Genomic DNA, 13,500 nt, shown 5'->3' on the forward strand with positions numbered 1-13,500 from the left:
GCTAAGGCAGGTTTAACAGTTCAGGCCTTAGGGCTGGAAGAGCCTGGGGGTGAGAAGCGTGGTGTACCGAGGGGCAGCAGGCAGGCAGGGAAGGGCGGGGGAGAAGACTTAGGGGAAAGGGACTGGGGAGCTGGGCCTGAAGGATGGGGGCTTCAGGACAGGTGGAGGAGCTGCAACTCATAAGCTACGTGGGCAAGGGTGAGGCGATGCCTGCGAGGCTGGGGATGGGAGCATTCGCACAGAACAGCACACTCACACCTTCCTCCACCAGAGATGGTGGAAGGAGTCCCTGCCTGGCTTTGAATCTGCTCCCCCTGCGTGACCTACACCTCTCCGAGCCTCCATTTCCTCAACTGTCAACCGGGGATAAAACCAGTCCTTACTCCGTGGCTGTGAGGAAGCACATAAAACTAGCTCAGAGCCTGGAAGAGTCCCCCTTCCCCCAAGGATCCAGAGGACGGGTAGGAAGTGGTGTGTGCAGGGTTGCCCCCTTGTGGAAGGATGGTGACAGCACAGCCGTCTCCTGATGAGGAGGAGGAGGACTATGAGGGCGATGACCACTTCAGAATGGTGGTAATTATGGCTGCAGAGTAGTGAGTGCATGTGCAGGGCAGGCTCTGTGTCAAGAGTCTTTCTTCCGGGAGAGGAAAGCCCACCCACTTCCTTGGGTCTCAGTGGCTGCCTGTGCTCTCCTTGTCCCCCGTTAGGCCTCCCAAGGGCCCTTTACACCTGATGACTGTCAAGCTCTGGGCTTTCACTCCCAGGGGAGGGATTTAGGGCATGGGGTGCAGAAGAGGCACTGGGGGAGGAGGAAGAGGGTGGTGACCTCCCCATACCCCAGAAAGAGTGCTGAGAAGACTCCTCATCCCAAGCCTCTTCCTGAGCTTTGCCTCCCTAAGTGGGAGGCACTGATGCTCTGCCTGGCTTAGGCCTGGGAATCCACAGGGTGGAAGCAAGAAGTAAGGAATGGCTGGGTCAGGCTTGGACCAAGAGTGTCCATATCCCAAGAGCTGGTGGAGGGACAGCTGTCCCAGGAGGCGGTGGGGAGTGGTGGTGTCCTGGAGCTGGCACTTGCCAACTCATGCTGGCCCATACCCGCTTCCCAACTCCAAGTTCAGTGATGCCAAGTTAGCAGCTTGAAATCAGCCATGGTGGGAGCATTTATACCATGGAAATCGACAGAAGCTGAGATCAGAGGGTTTTCTTTTTCCCTCCCCAGAGACCCAGTTACTAAACATTATCAAGACACCACTGATTAGAGGAGAGGGGACATCAGCTTGGCGGCCTAGAACAGGTACTGGGGAAGCAGAGCTCAAATAGTCCAGAGTCCCCCTGTGCTGATAGGAAAACTGAGTCCCCGAGAGGGCAGACCCTGCTCGGGGTCACACAGCAAGCTAGTACAGAGCTGGGTCCATACCTTGAGCCTCTTGCCTCCCCGGCCTGGGCTCTGCTGGTCACAGAAGGGCCATCTGGAAAGCCAGGCGTGGGGTTCAGGTCCAGTGAGCTCCGGGTGCTAGGTAAGTGAGTCTGTAGAGCTGTTTGCAGCTCTGGATTGCAGCCTGGCTCACTGTCCTAACTCTGGCCATTCTGCATGCACCCCAGTCTCACTTTGTCTCAGGCCCTGGGCTTGGGACCCCTAAGACATGTGAGCAATGGGCCCTGCTCTCTCAGGGTGATAGCTTCATACATAGATGGTTACAATACAGTATATATGTGCTGTAAAGGGCGAAGGAGCAGCAGGAAGCACAGAGGAGGGCATCTAACCCAGGCGGGAATGAGGGGCAGGAGGGGGTGTCAGGGAAGGCTTCTCAGAGGAGGGGCTATTGGAGAAACTGAGGATGGGCAGTGGCAGCCGGTGAGGAAGGGGAGATGGACCAGTATGGGCAGAGGCTAAGCCCGAGGGAGTTGAGCACAGTGTGTTCAGGGAATTAGAGGCAGCTGATTTGATGCAGCCTGGGGGTGTGTGGGATAATGGGGGGGCGGGGGGGAGGAGTCTGGCCACCAATGGCTTGAATACTGAGTTTGTATAGAGAGAGGTGGGGAAGGACGGGTGGCTGGATTGGAGGGGGTAGGCTTGGGGCAGGGGGACCCCTGGCAGCTGCTGCATTTGTCCAGGCACAAGGGGGCAAGGCTGTAGATCAGCTCGTGGGCTTCTCACTGGGACAACTTACTGTTCACATCTCCAGCCCTAACAGCCTGCTGGGACATCATAGGTGCTAAGGAAGAGTGGATAAATGTCCCATATCCCTACCATGTTTGCCCACCGAGGCCTGCTGATACTTTTGTAGTCTCCACCCCTTAACTTCCACTCCCATCCCCCAACCGCCACTGGGCTGGGCACACGCTGGCAGGCGAGAGCCGGTGCCTTCGCCTCCCACGTGAACGCCCCTGGGGGCTGGGCTGGCCGGCCAGAGCAGCCAGTCGGCGTTAGGCTTGTTAGCCGGCGGGCAGTAGGGATGGTCTGGGCAAGGTCCGCCGGCCCCCTCCCACCCTCTGTCCCAGGCGTCACCTGCACGGAGGAGCGGGAGGCCCGGGCCTTGTTGAGCGTGCGCCGGCGCTCCCAGCGGTGGATGGAGTCCTGCACCTCCACGCTCAGCTGCCGGGTCACCGTGATCTTGTCGTAGTTCTTGATGTGTTCCAGGGCCCCATAGGTGGTGGTCAGATAGTAGGAACCTGCGGCGGGAAAGGGTGTGGAGGCTGAGCCAGGACCACCTCCGCCCACCCCCAAAGGGAGGGGGCTGGTACCAGCTCGGCCCGCCCCGCCCACCTCTCTAAGCCCCACCCATCGTCGATGCAAGGAGGCGCCTGCCGCCCCGTTGGTCACCGGCCCAACTTCAGCTCTGTGCCCACCGCAGCCTCACAAGCTTCCTCAAGTCCAGCCCTGATCTGTACGGCCCTGATCAAAGCTTGTTCCTTTTGGGACGTAACTCTTGCTTGTATTTAAGTGATGTTTTAAAATGAGTTTTTAGTTTTACAATGAGCTTTACAATGTAAAGATACACAAGAACCACGGATGTCTTTAGGGTGGGGAAAGGGGTGCCTTGGAGACATGGGTGGGTGGGAGACTCCTCATTGTATGTGTCGTATATACCCTATTTTAAAAAACGACTTAAAAATATGTGGAGAAAATTTTAATTACGGTCATACTATCACACACTATTTTTTAAAGATTTAAGGAAAGTAAAAACTTTGATTCGTTTATTTCTCCATTTCTTTTTACCTTAAGTTAATTCACACATATTCCTAATACCTAATGTTTCCTAATTTAAGCTTTGAAATACTTCAGACTACAAACTTTACATGAAGTTTTAAGGTAAAAGATAATATTTGCACAGATGCTTACAAGTTTACTCTCCTTGGCTTGTTGGAGGCTTTGGTTAAAATGTTTGAGAAGCACTAGCCTTGTTTCGCCCCTCACTCTAGAGGGGGCAGGGTGCCTTGGCCAAGGTCTTGCAGTGCTTCCCTGGGCCTCCTTCCCACTCACCAAGCCTCTCCCCAGCCCTTTGGGTACCAGGGCAATGAGTTTTGACATGAGGCCCATCTGCTAGCAAGCCACCCAAATCCCATCTTCTCTTTCTTCCTAATTAACTGAACTCAGTTTTGTGGGGGTAAAGCAGCACTCAACTGAAAATGCTCACTTCCTAGATTCTCTTGTAGTTCAGGGTAGAGGGCAGGAGACCCCATTCTGACTACTTAGATGTAAGTGGAAGTCCCTGAGTGGTGCTTTCAGGAAAGCCTTTTGCAAGGGACAGACGCAGTTAGTGTATCCCTTCTGGTTTTTGCCTCTCCCCCCTTCCTCTTTTCTGGAACACAGAGGTGAGCCTGGAGGCACAGCAGCTGTTTGTGATCGGAGGTGACAGGCACAACGACAAAAGTTCACATCCTAAAGAGAATGGAAAGAGCTGGGTCTACGATTTCCTGATGGCGGGGCTAAAAACTGCCACCATTATCAGCTGCTTACCCCAGGACTTCTTGATGCGAGAGACAAACCAGTCCCTCACTCTGAGTTAAAGCATTATTAGTTACATCGTGAATTATGTGCAGCCCAAAGCATTCCTAACTGCTCCACTGGATGAAGCTGTCTACATATTCCTACAAATTTCACAACCAGTATGGGAAAAGTTCATACCCTGATGGGGGTGGGCGGGGGATGAGATAAAGGGGTTTATTGCCACGGGATCACTCGCCCTTTCACGGCAGTGTAGGAAGAAGACACTTTTTGAAATAGGTATATCAAGGCCAACATGGAACTTGGCTTGGTGTCCCTTATCAGAGAAGGGCCAGCAGACCTCTCATGGGTCTCCTTTTCCCACCCAGCTCAAAGCCTGTGTGTGCAAGAAGCCTTCCTTGGTGCCTCCAGCTCTTGCCGGCAGAGAGCCCTGTCCTCTAGTTGGCATTCCCCCATGGTCCTGTTTCCCATCGTGATCACATCCCCCTGGCTGGGAAGGGAGGAGCTGAGTGCAGTGTGCTGACTGTGAATGGTCAGTTTTGGAGTCAGAGAGCAGGGTTTAGGTCTCAGCCTTCAGCAGAGAGCCCTGTGCTCTCAGGTGAGTTAGTGTCCTCTATGCTTCCATTTCCTCATCTGCAAAATCCATAATGTTGTGGAAAGTAAATGAGATGAATACACATAAAGTGCAGTGCTAGGTAACATGCGAGTATTGCACGGTGGTTAGGTGACCTAAGGGAGCTGCTCTGGAGGTTCCCCCACGCTCTTGGGCAAAGGGGAGGAACTCTAAGCCCTGCCAGTGCAGTCCTGCCTGCTGAAGCCCTGCTTTTTTTACAGCCTCCTGGCTCTCCCAGTAGACTTCCCTTGGACTTGGGGTCCTGCAGTTCCCGCCATGACCACTAGGTGGCAGGCAACTCCTCGCACTGTGAGTTTTGGAGTCGAGTGTTCTCTTCAGGGAGAGGGTGCTGTCCATTGATGGGAACACCTCATTGCCTCTCTTAAGAGATTACTAGCCCAGGATGGCCAGCTGTCAGCCAGGGTACAGACGGGATGTGGGTAAAGGAATCTATGAGGGTGCTTCTGGAGAGGTTTGTATTTTGAGCTGGCTCCAGCCAGGTGCTCAGCGGCCGCCTGGGTCTCCCATCTGCCCTGTAATTGCCCAGAGTGGTGGGAGCTGCAGAGAGAGGGGTCAGGGTCCCATCAGCCCAGTGTTCAGGTCCTCTCTACTTCTTACAGGAAGTCCCTGATTGCTCACTCTCCAGAAGCCTGCTGCAAAAAAGTGGGACCCAGTCACAATCTTTGCCAAATTCCAGCACGTGGAACCAGTTGAAAGAACGTGACGGACTTGCAGGCTTTTTGGTGAATGCAGATCTGTTTGTTCAGACTGTGAAACACAAGAAGGCAGAGGCCCGCTCCATCTCTCATCCTCCCCCCAGCTGCCTCTGTAGAAGGTGCTCAGATGGTCTGAAAACCCCAAATCTAGCTCAATGCCTTCCCTTTTCCAAGCCAGAGAGGTTAAGTAACTTGCCCAAGGTCTCCAGCCGATCAAGGCAGAACTGGGACCAAATCCAGCCTCCAAACTGCTCTTTCTTCTACACTCTGTGTTAGTTCTCCTTTTAGGATGGAGTAACAAGTTCTCAAGAGCAGGGACTCCCCAGGGGCCTGCCCTTGTCCCGGGCATGTCTGACTGCAGGGCACCACGGGCGGGGACTGGCCAGCAGGGGCTCTGCTTCTCCGCCCCCCACCCCCCTCGTCGCCTCCCAGGCAAGCCCCTCTTTTCACTGCACCTCAGAGGCTTTGGTGACGGAGCACCCTGTGGGCCACCACCCAGCAAAGACAGGAGGGTGAAGCTGGGGAAACTCAGGAACACTGCCCGCCTGGCGCCCTGTCCTCCTGCTCTTGGGCCCAGATATGTCTAGATGGAGGTCTACCAGCTGGCAGACTTGGGTGGAAGCTCCTGCCCTTGCTGGAGACCCCCAAGTCATCCTTTTGTCAGAGTCCAACACCTGTGAGGCTGGGCTGTCCTGGCTGCTGGGACCTCCCACCCTGGCTATGGGCGTAGGAAGAGAGAGAGGCACCCATACCACACAGCCCACCTCCTGGTGTGTGCAGCATGGTCCTCAGAGCTGCCCTGGGCAGGGTCTGCTGGGAGGGGCGGTACGTGGTGGCATGCGAGGCTCTGCCCTGCCATCTTTTCTTCCAGCATACACCCCATAGATCCCTTAGAAATTTCCCCACAGGTGCAGAGGTGGGGCGGGGGCTCTGACCCTTAAGTCTAAAAGGGGCAGGCTGCAGGGTATTCAGGCACCTTTGGGTCAGAAAGTGTGAAATGTTTAAGATCTTTATGTATTCATTTGTACTTGGCTTGCCTCAAAAATACTTAATGTAGTCCTATACATAAAATAGATAAGCAACAAGGATTTACTGTGTAGCACAGGGAACTATATTCAATGTCTTGTAATAACCTATAATGGAAAATAATCTGAAAAACACATATAACTGAATCACTTTGCTGTACACCTGAAACTAACACAATCTTGTAAATCAACCATACTTCAATTTTAAAAAATATTTCATGTAGCCCCAAACAGACTAGCTCTCCTGCCTGCAGGACCTCAGCTTTCCCACCCGAACCCCCTGTGGATTTCGGGAACAGGAAGCAGGATCGCAGGAGGTTATGGCAGGATTGGGGTGGGGGGCTTCAGGTCCATAAGGAGAGGGTAGTTGGGCCAAGGATGTCCCTGTCCTGTCCCTGTTCGCCACTGCGCCTGGCCTGGAGTCCCGTCTGGCAGCAAGGAGGCAGGCTGGTGGATGGAACAGGAGCCACGGCGGCCAGGGCAGGGCTGACCGCTGCCAGAGAGCCGGCCAGTGCTGGGCCCCACAGCCTCGCTCCATCCTTCCACCCGCCAAAGGGCTCTGTCCCTGACACTCTCTATGACCCTACAACAATCCACGGGGGCGGGCCAGTCCTGCACAGCTTTACACGCTCCCCTGAGCTTCCAAGAACTCACAGAACCAGCCACGTCATACGGTCCCCCCCAGAGACCAACACAGTCTAAAAATGCAAACAGATGCAAAGAGGGCCAGCTTATCTCAAGAACCACGAAACCCAAAGGGGCCACTGGGCGCCTAAGAGTCTCTTCACCCTTTTGGGGGTAGTGTCTCAGAGGGAGCCTGGGGCTCCCTCAGAACTGCTATCTGGGCTGGCTGCACCTCAGGGGTTCTTGGTGGAGGGGTGGCCGAGGCTAAGTGTATGGGGCGAAGTGGTAGGAAGGAGGAAAGGGAAGGGAAGGTGAGGGTGGGACAAATTACACCCCTGCCATCATCCTACAGGAGAGTGCATGGCCTCTTGCCCACACCACAGCATTACCCTCCTCCCACTGACAGGTACCTGGCCCAGATCTGGCTGAGTCCCCAGGGCCACCCCTGTCTAAGAGCTGACCATTGTCCCCTTATCCTGTACACTGCCAGCAACTGCTGTTCCCTCTGTGAAGACTGCCTCTCCCCCTTCTTTATCTGACTGGCCCCTATTTATCCTTCAATGCACAGCTCAGGCATCACCTCCTCCAGGAAGCCTTCCCTGATTGCACAGCCTGAGTAATGTGCTCTGGTACTCTCTGGGCTTCCCTTGTCTAGCATAGGTGCCAAGGTCTCTTTACTGGCCCAGCTCCCCTGCTAGTCTGTGAGTGCCCCAGGACAAGGGCTGTGTCCCAGGGCTTAGTGGAGTCTGGCATCCAGGAGGTGCTTGTTGGGCCCTCCAGCCAGCCTTTGGTGTGGCTGGGTCAGCAGTGGGCGATGGGCCCAAGGGTTCCGGAGATGGGCCTGGGGTGGTGACTCACCCTCCCCCAGCTGCAGGGCAGGGTCCATGAGCTCCATCATGTACTCCACGTTGAGAAGCATCTCCGTGAGATTGCTGCGGGCCAGCACGTACATGAGCACCGGCAGGAAGTCGTCTGCCCCGTAGGACTTCCCTGGGAGAGGAAGGAGGCAGAAGGTGGTGAGTGTGAGGCTCTCCCTGTGAGCCGCTCCCTGCCCAGGGCAAGGGGACGGTGGTTTGCTGGGTGGGGGGTGGTCACCCCTGGAAGAGGAACCTTCCTGTTTTCTCCTGACTCTCATGATAGGGGGCGACCCTGGGATCAGCCTGGTTGGGAGGCCTGAGACACAGTCTGGGTTTAGGAGGAAGGAACCGAGAGAAGTGCCCTCTGCTGCGTGGGCAAGACCCAGCCCCTTCCCCTTTCCCAGCTCTTCCTCTGAAACACCTTCAGTCAGGTTCACATCACACTTATTCATGGAAGCACACAGAAGCAGATGTTTGTCTAACATTGACGTCTTTTGGGAACCACACATCTCTCCACTTGCAAAAGTGAAGCTCTCCCTCGACCAGATGCTACCGGGCCTAAAGTTTCCCCTCCAACCTTCATTCTTTTGGGTTAAGCAGTGCCCTTTCCCTAGGGTTTCTTCTAAAACGTAAATACCTCTGAAAGGACTAACTTATCACGACTGCTTTTGTGGGAGATATTCCCCGGGGCTCGGAGCCTCTTGACAGTAATAGATACTTTGGGGAAGGAAGTGGGTGGAGATGGGCCTAAAAGATGCCCTGATGGCCTATCACGTTTTTTGAGAGAATGAAATGAGAAAAAGAATATGAAAGTGATTCGGTACCCATGGAGCGCAATGGAAAAGTGAGCTATTATTGACATCTCTGTTCTGCTTTCTCAGGCGGCCTCAGTTTTTCCACCTGTAAAATGAATCGGCTGATGGGGTTGGTAACACACAGCACTGAAAAGCAGAGTCAGATCCGGACTCCTTACCAGCTATAAGACTGTGAGCTAAGTGTTCTAACCGCTCTGAGCCTGCATTTCTAGACACATGTGAACCAACACGGACAGCATGACATCCAGCGGGGTTTTGGTGAGAATTCTAGGAAATGATGTACAGTGGAGTGCTCCTATCCCGCCTCCACGGAAATGCCCACTAAGGAAGAATGTCGTCCCTCTTATTCCAGCTCTGTGTTCTGAGCTCTCTGATCATTTCTTTCGAGGTTCTTGTGCCTCTGTGCACAGAATTAGTCAGTTTTGGAGAACATCTTCCATAAACCTTTATGAGCCTGAGACACGACCAGAGTTCCTGGGGAAAGATGATTTTGTGCCTGCCGTGGTCTTCCATGTTGCTAATTTAATCATTAGAATTCTGGCACACGGGAGATTCTTTTCTTGTTTGATTTATGATTTAGGGAACAAGGCATGTCCGGCAGCATGGATGTGAAACAGTTCTGTGCCTTCTGGAATTCACCTATAACTCATGCGTTGGTTAAGAGCTGATTGAATTTTTACTCCGCCTCCAAGAATACCAATTTTTTCTTGGTATTGTATTAAGAGCTCACCCCAAAATACAATCAGGCAAGTTCATTGGCTTTTGAGCAGTAGTTCTCAACCAGGGTGATTTTGCCCTTCAGGGGCCATTTTTCAATGTCTGGAGTTGCTTTTGCGACTGGCATAGAGGCCAGGGATGCTGCTAAACATCCTACAGTGCACAGGACAGCCCTCCGTAAAGATGAATTACTCAGTCCCCACATGTCTAGAGTGCTAAGGTGAGAAACCCTGCTTGAAGGGACAGTGACGTCCAGCCAGAAGGATGGTCCAGCTCCAGCCCAAGGTTTGAGGACTTAGAGAGATGGGGAAGGAAGCCCTCTGGACTGCGGCTCTGTGCGCGGTGGGGATGGAAAGTGCTTTGCCCTTTTCTTCTTCTCTCCAAGCCCTTCTTGAGAATCTCGGCTGATTCTCAGGAAGGGCTTTGGGGCCCATCTCCTTGGTTCCATGACACGGCATTCAGCTAGCCCACTGCAGGGGACTCCTTCGACCCAGGTCTGTCACTCCAACGACCGGTGAGCACTTCCTCTCCGTCTCCCCAGTACACAGAGCACGCACGGCAGAGGTGGTGCTGGGTGAGTGAATGAATGAATGCTGAGCTCCCAGCAAGAGCTCAGAGCCCGGGGCCTGGCGCTGACTCGGATGGGCCTCTACACAGACTCCAGGAGCCCTTCCCCCATTAGGGGGAACTCAGAACGACAACTTGCAACTCAGAATGGCATTCTGCCACCATCACACTCCCATGGGACACCCCCCCACCCCACCCCGTGCTGAATCTCGGTTGAACTCCTCGGGCACTTTCACTCCTCCGTGCCTTTGCACACACGGTTTCCCTCTGCCTGGACTGCCCTCCCTACCTTTCCTTACTAACTTCTCCTGGCCCTCCCACATCCTCAAGCACAGGTGGATGGTTCCTGCTCTAGTGCCCATACCCTTGACTGTTTCAGAGCCTGCCCTTTTCCTTGGATTGTGGACTCCCTGAAGGCAGGGCTGGAGGCTGTGTGAGCTTGGGCAAGTCACTTAACATCTCTGAGCCTCTGCCTCATCACTGCCTTCCCAGTCTCCAGCACAGGGCTTGGGATGTAGGACACTGACAGTGAGCTGAACTGGACCCACATGTGCTCCCACCAGGCACCACTCTGTCTTGCCCATGGTTGGGGCCATGATCAAGGAAGCTAGGATCCATTATGGGCCTTAGACAGTGGTGTGATGGGAATCCTTAACAACCGGCTCTCCAAAGGAAAAAAAAAAAGCTCTGATTTGCAGCATTTGCCAATTTGCATGGCGTAAATCTTTCCACAGTGGCCGACTTCAAGCTACCAACATGAACATGGAGCGGGGAAGAGATGCAGACGGCTGTCTCCCATGAGATGGTTTGTATCATCGCTGACTTAGCACACCAGTGGCCTTGGATGCATCAAGTCCAACCTCACTGTGAGGAAACTGAGGCTCAGGGATGGGAGAAATTTGCTCCAGGCCCCACAGCTGGTCAGCAGAATCTGGGTCTCTCTTCCCTGATGTGGTGAGAAATGCCCACACAGGATCTCTGACCTGAGAGCTATTTGTGGACAAACATTAGCTTTAAGCATCATTTAAATGCACTGGTTCCCACCCGATATCCTAGGGATAATTAGGGCTGCATTCTCCTTCCCTGAAGCCTGGAGCCCAAGGCTTAGGGCTCGGGGCTCAGCCCTGCACACAGTGGGGCCTCAGGCAGCAGCACTGGGAGGCTGGGGCACAGCTACAAAATAATTCACCTGTGGTCGAAACATCTGTCTTGCGTGGATCAGAGATCGCATCCATCAGGCTGTACCTCTGAAAGGCCTGCTGGGCTGCAGTCTGCATTTCCTGCTGATTCCTGCTTTCTTTTTGCCAAAGTCACATCTGTTTTCCATCTGTAGATGTTGGGGGAGCCGATTACATTTTAAAGAGCTGGCTGGGGGCCTTATGCGTGTTTCATAAGCTGGGGGATTTTGGAGAAGAGCTCTGATAAAAATGAGCTAAAGCGTGCACACCTGGGTCACACAAACCGTGAGGACACTGGATTAGGAGGCCCCCGACTCAGCCACTTAACCAGCTGTGTGATCTGGGGCCACTACCTCTGAGCCTGTCTTTTCTTATCTGCAAACCAGAGGTAATAACAAAACTCAGTCTGTTACTGAGAGCCCTTGTGAGCGTCGAACAAGTGGCTGGATTAAAAATAAAGTTTTGTCTTCTAGGAAGCATTTTCTAAAAGAGGGGCTGGCAATTTTTTTCCGTAAAGGGCTGGGTAGTAAATATTTTTAGTTTCATGGGCCACATGGTCTCCGTCCCAACTCTTCGACTCAGCCATTGTACAAAAGCAGCCAGGGACACCGTGTAAATGAATGAACGTGGCTGTTTCAATAAAAATTTATTTACGAAATCAGGTGGCAGGCCAGAGTTGGCCTGCAGATCCCGATCTAGAGGAAAGAATCTATCTTCTTATCATAACTGCCCCTTGGAATGTGTTGGCTGGGCTCTTACTGAAAGTGGATGTGGCTGGTGCAACCATCCTGGGGCAGCACACAGCTCACGACTGTGATCTGCTTTGGCCCTAACCCTCTGCCACAATTCCCACCTGAAGCCACTTCCTTCCTCCAGGAAGTTTTAACCCAAGACCCCCACTCCCCACCAGCTAGGTTCAGTGCCCTTATAATGGGTTTCCCTGGGCTTGTCATTGAAGAATGGAAAAACAAATCCATGTTAACTCAGAGAGGTCTCCCCTGACTTCCCAACCCAGAACAGCAAACTCCTTCACACTCCCCAGACCGCTTAGCCCGTTTTATTCATTCTAGTGGCCTGTTTCAGCATCTGGTGATATATTTTGTATTTCTGTTTCCTTGTTTATTAGCTGTCTCTCCCCACGTAATGAAAGCTTTATGAGGGCAGGGACTTTATCGTGCTCACTGTTTATATCCGATGCCTCAACAGTAGTAGGTGTTTAATAAATATACTTGCTAAATAGGGCTTCCGTGGTGGTGCAGTGGTTGAGAATCTGCCTGCTAATGCAGGGGACACGGGTTCGAGCCCTGGTCTGGGAGGATCCCACATGCCGCAGAGCAACTAGGTCCGTGAGCCACAACTACTGAGCCTGCGCGTCTGGAGCCTGTGCTCCGCAACAAGAGAGGCCGCGACAGTGAGAGGCCCACGCACTGCGATGAAGAGTGGCCCCCACTTGCCACAACTAGAGAAAGCCCTTGCACAGAAACCAAGACCCAACACAGCAAAAATAAATAAATAAATTAATAAACTCCTACCCCCAACATCTAATAAATAAATAAATAAATAAATAAACTTGCTAAATGAATGAATGAATATCATTTATCTCACTGCATGGTTGTCACCTGTTGAATGCTCTGTTTTTCCACTTGAACTGTGACCATCCTAAAAACAGGGGCTGGGTTTTCCTGTTAACATCCATACTGTCAATAAATGTTTGTTGAACTGTTGAATGAATGAACTTATCTGATAAAAACACAGGATGGCAGGAAGTAGAAAGCCTCTAGAACAGGAGGTTTTAAATTTACTTTTGCAGTGGAATCCTTTCGTTAAGGGGTATCGTATATGGAACTTGGCTGCTCTGGTTGATCAGAGTCGGACAGCAGGGCTGGTTTGCTGTTTCCCCTCCTCCCCAGTTCCCCTTGCAAGATGTCCCCAGTCCCTCGAGTCCCTCGAGAGTTCTCTGGGACCAGTTGGAAAACCACTGGTCTGGGCTTCCCTGGTGGCGCAGTGATTGAGAGTCCGCCTGCCGATGCCGGGGACACGGGTTTGTGCCCTGATCCGGGAAGATCCCACATGCCGCAGAGCGGCTGGGCCCGTGAGCCATGGCCGCTGAGCCTGCGCGTCCGGAGCCTGTGCTCCGCAACGGGAGAGGCCACAACAGTGAGAGGCCCACGAACCGCAAAAAAAAAAAAAAAAAAAAAAACCACTGGTCTAATTTGAACTCCCAGCTGCACGGATGAAAGAGCTGGAGCCCGAGGGAGGGAGGTTCCCTGTAGTCTGTGACTGACGTGAGACCAGAAGCCAGCTTCTCTCCCACTGAGCTTCCCAAAGCGACCCTGTTGGGTTGTTTGTGCTTTTTGCAGATGCTGCTTAAGTCTCAGTTCTGCTTTGAGCAACACTGGATCCCTGAGGAAAGCACTCCAGCTCCCTGGGTTCCTCTTC

General features: G+C 53.1%; 1 protein-coding gene across 2 annotated transcripts in view; it reads right to left on the minus strand.

The window, feature by feature from the left end:
- RIN3 (Ras and Rab interactor 3) overlaps window positions 1-13,500 on the minus strand; it is a 123,679-nt gene that overhangs the window by 1,622 nt on the left and 108,557 nt on the right. For both annotated transcript variants that reach the window (XM_060097932.1, XM_060097931.1), the window contains exons 8-9: window positions 7,786-7,917; window positions 2,510-2,673 (exon numbers count right to left, since the gene is read on the minus strand). In XM_060097932.1, coding sequence (XP_059953915.1) covers window positions 2,510-2,673; window positions 7,786-7,917 — 296 coding nt within the window. The remainder of the gene's footprint in view (window positions 1-2,509; window positions 2,674-7,785; window positions 7,918-13,500) is intronic.

The sequence above is a fragment of the Mesoplodon densirostris genome, chromosome 4 (genome assembly GCF_025265405.1).
Source record: "Mesoplodon densirostris isolate mMesDen1 chromosome 4, mMesDen1 primary haplotype, whole genome shotgun sequence".
NCBI classification, from domain to species: Eukaryota; Metazoa; Chordata; class Mammalia; order Artiodactyla; family Ziphiidae; genus Mesoplodon; species Mesoplodon densirostris.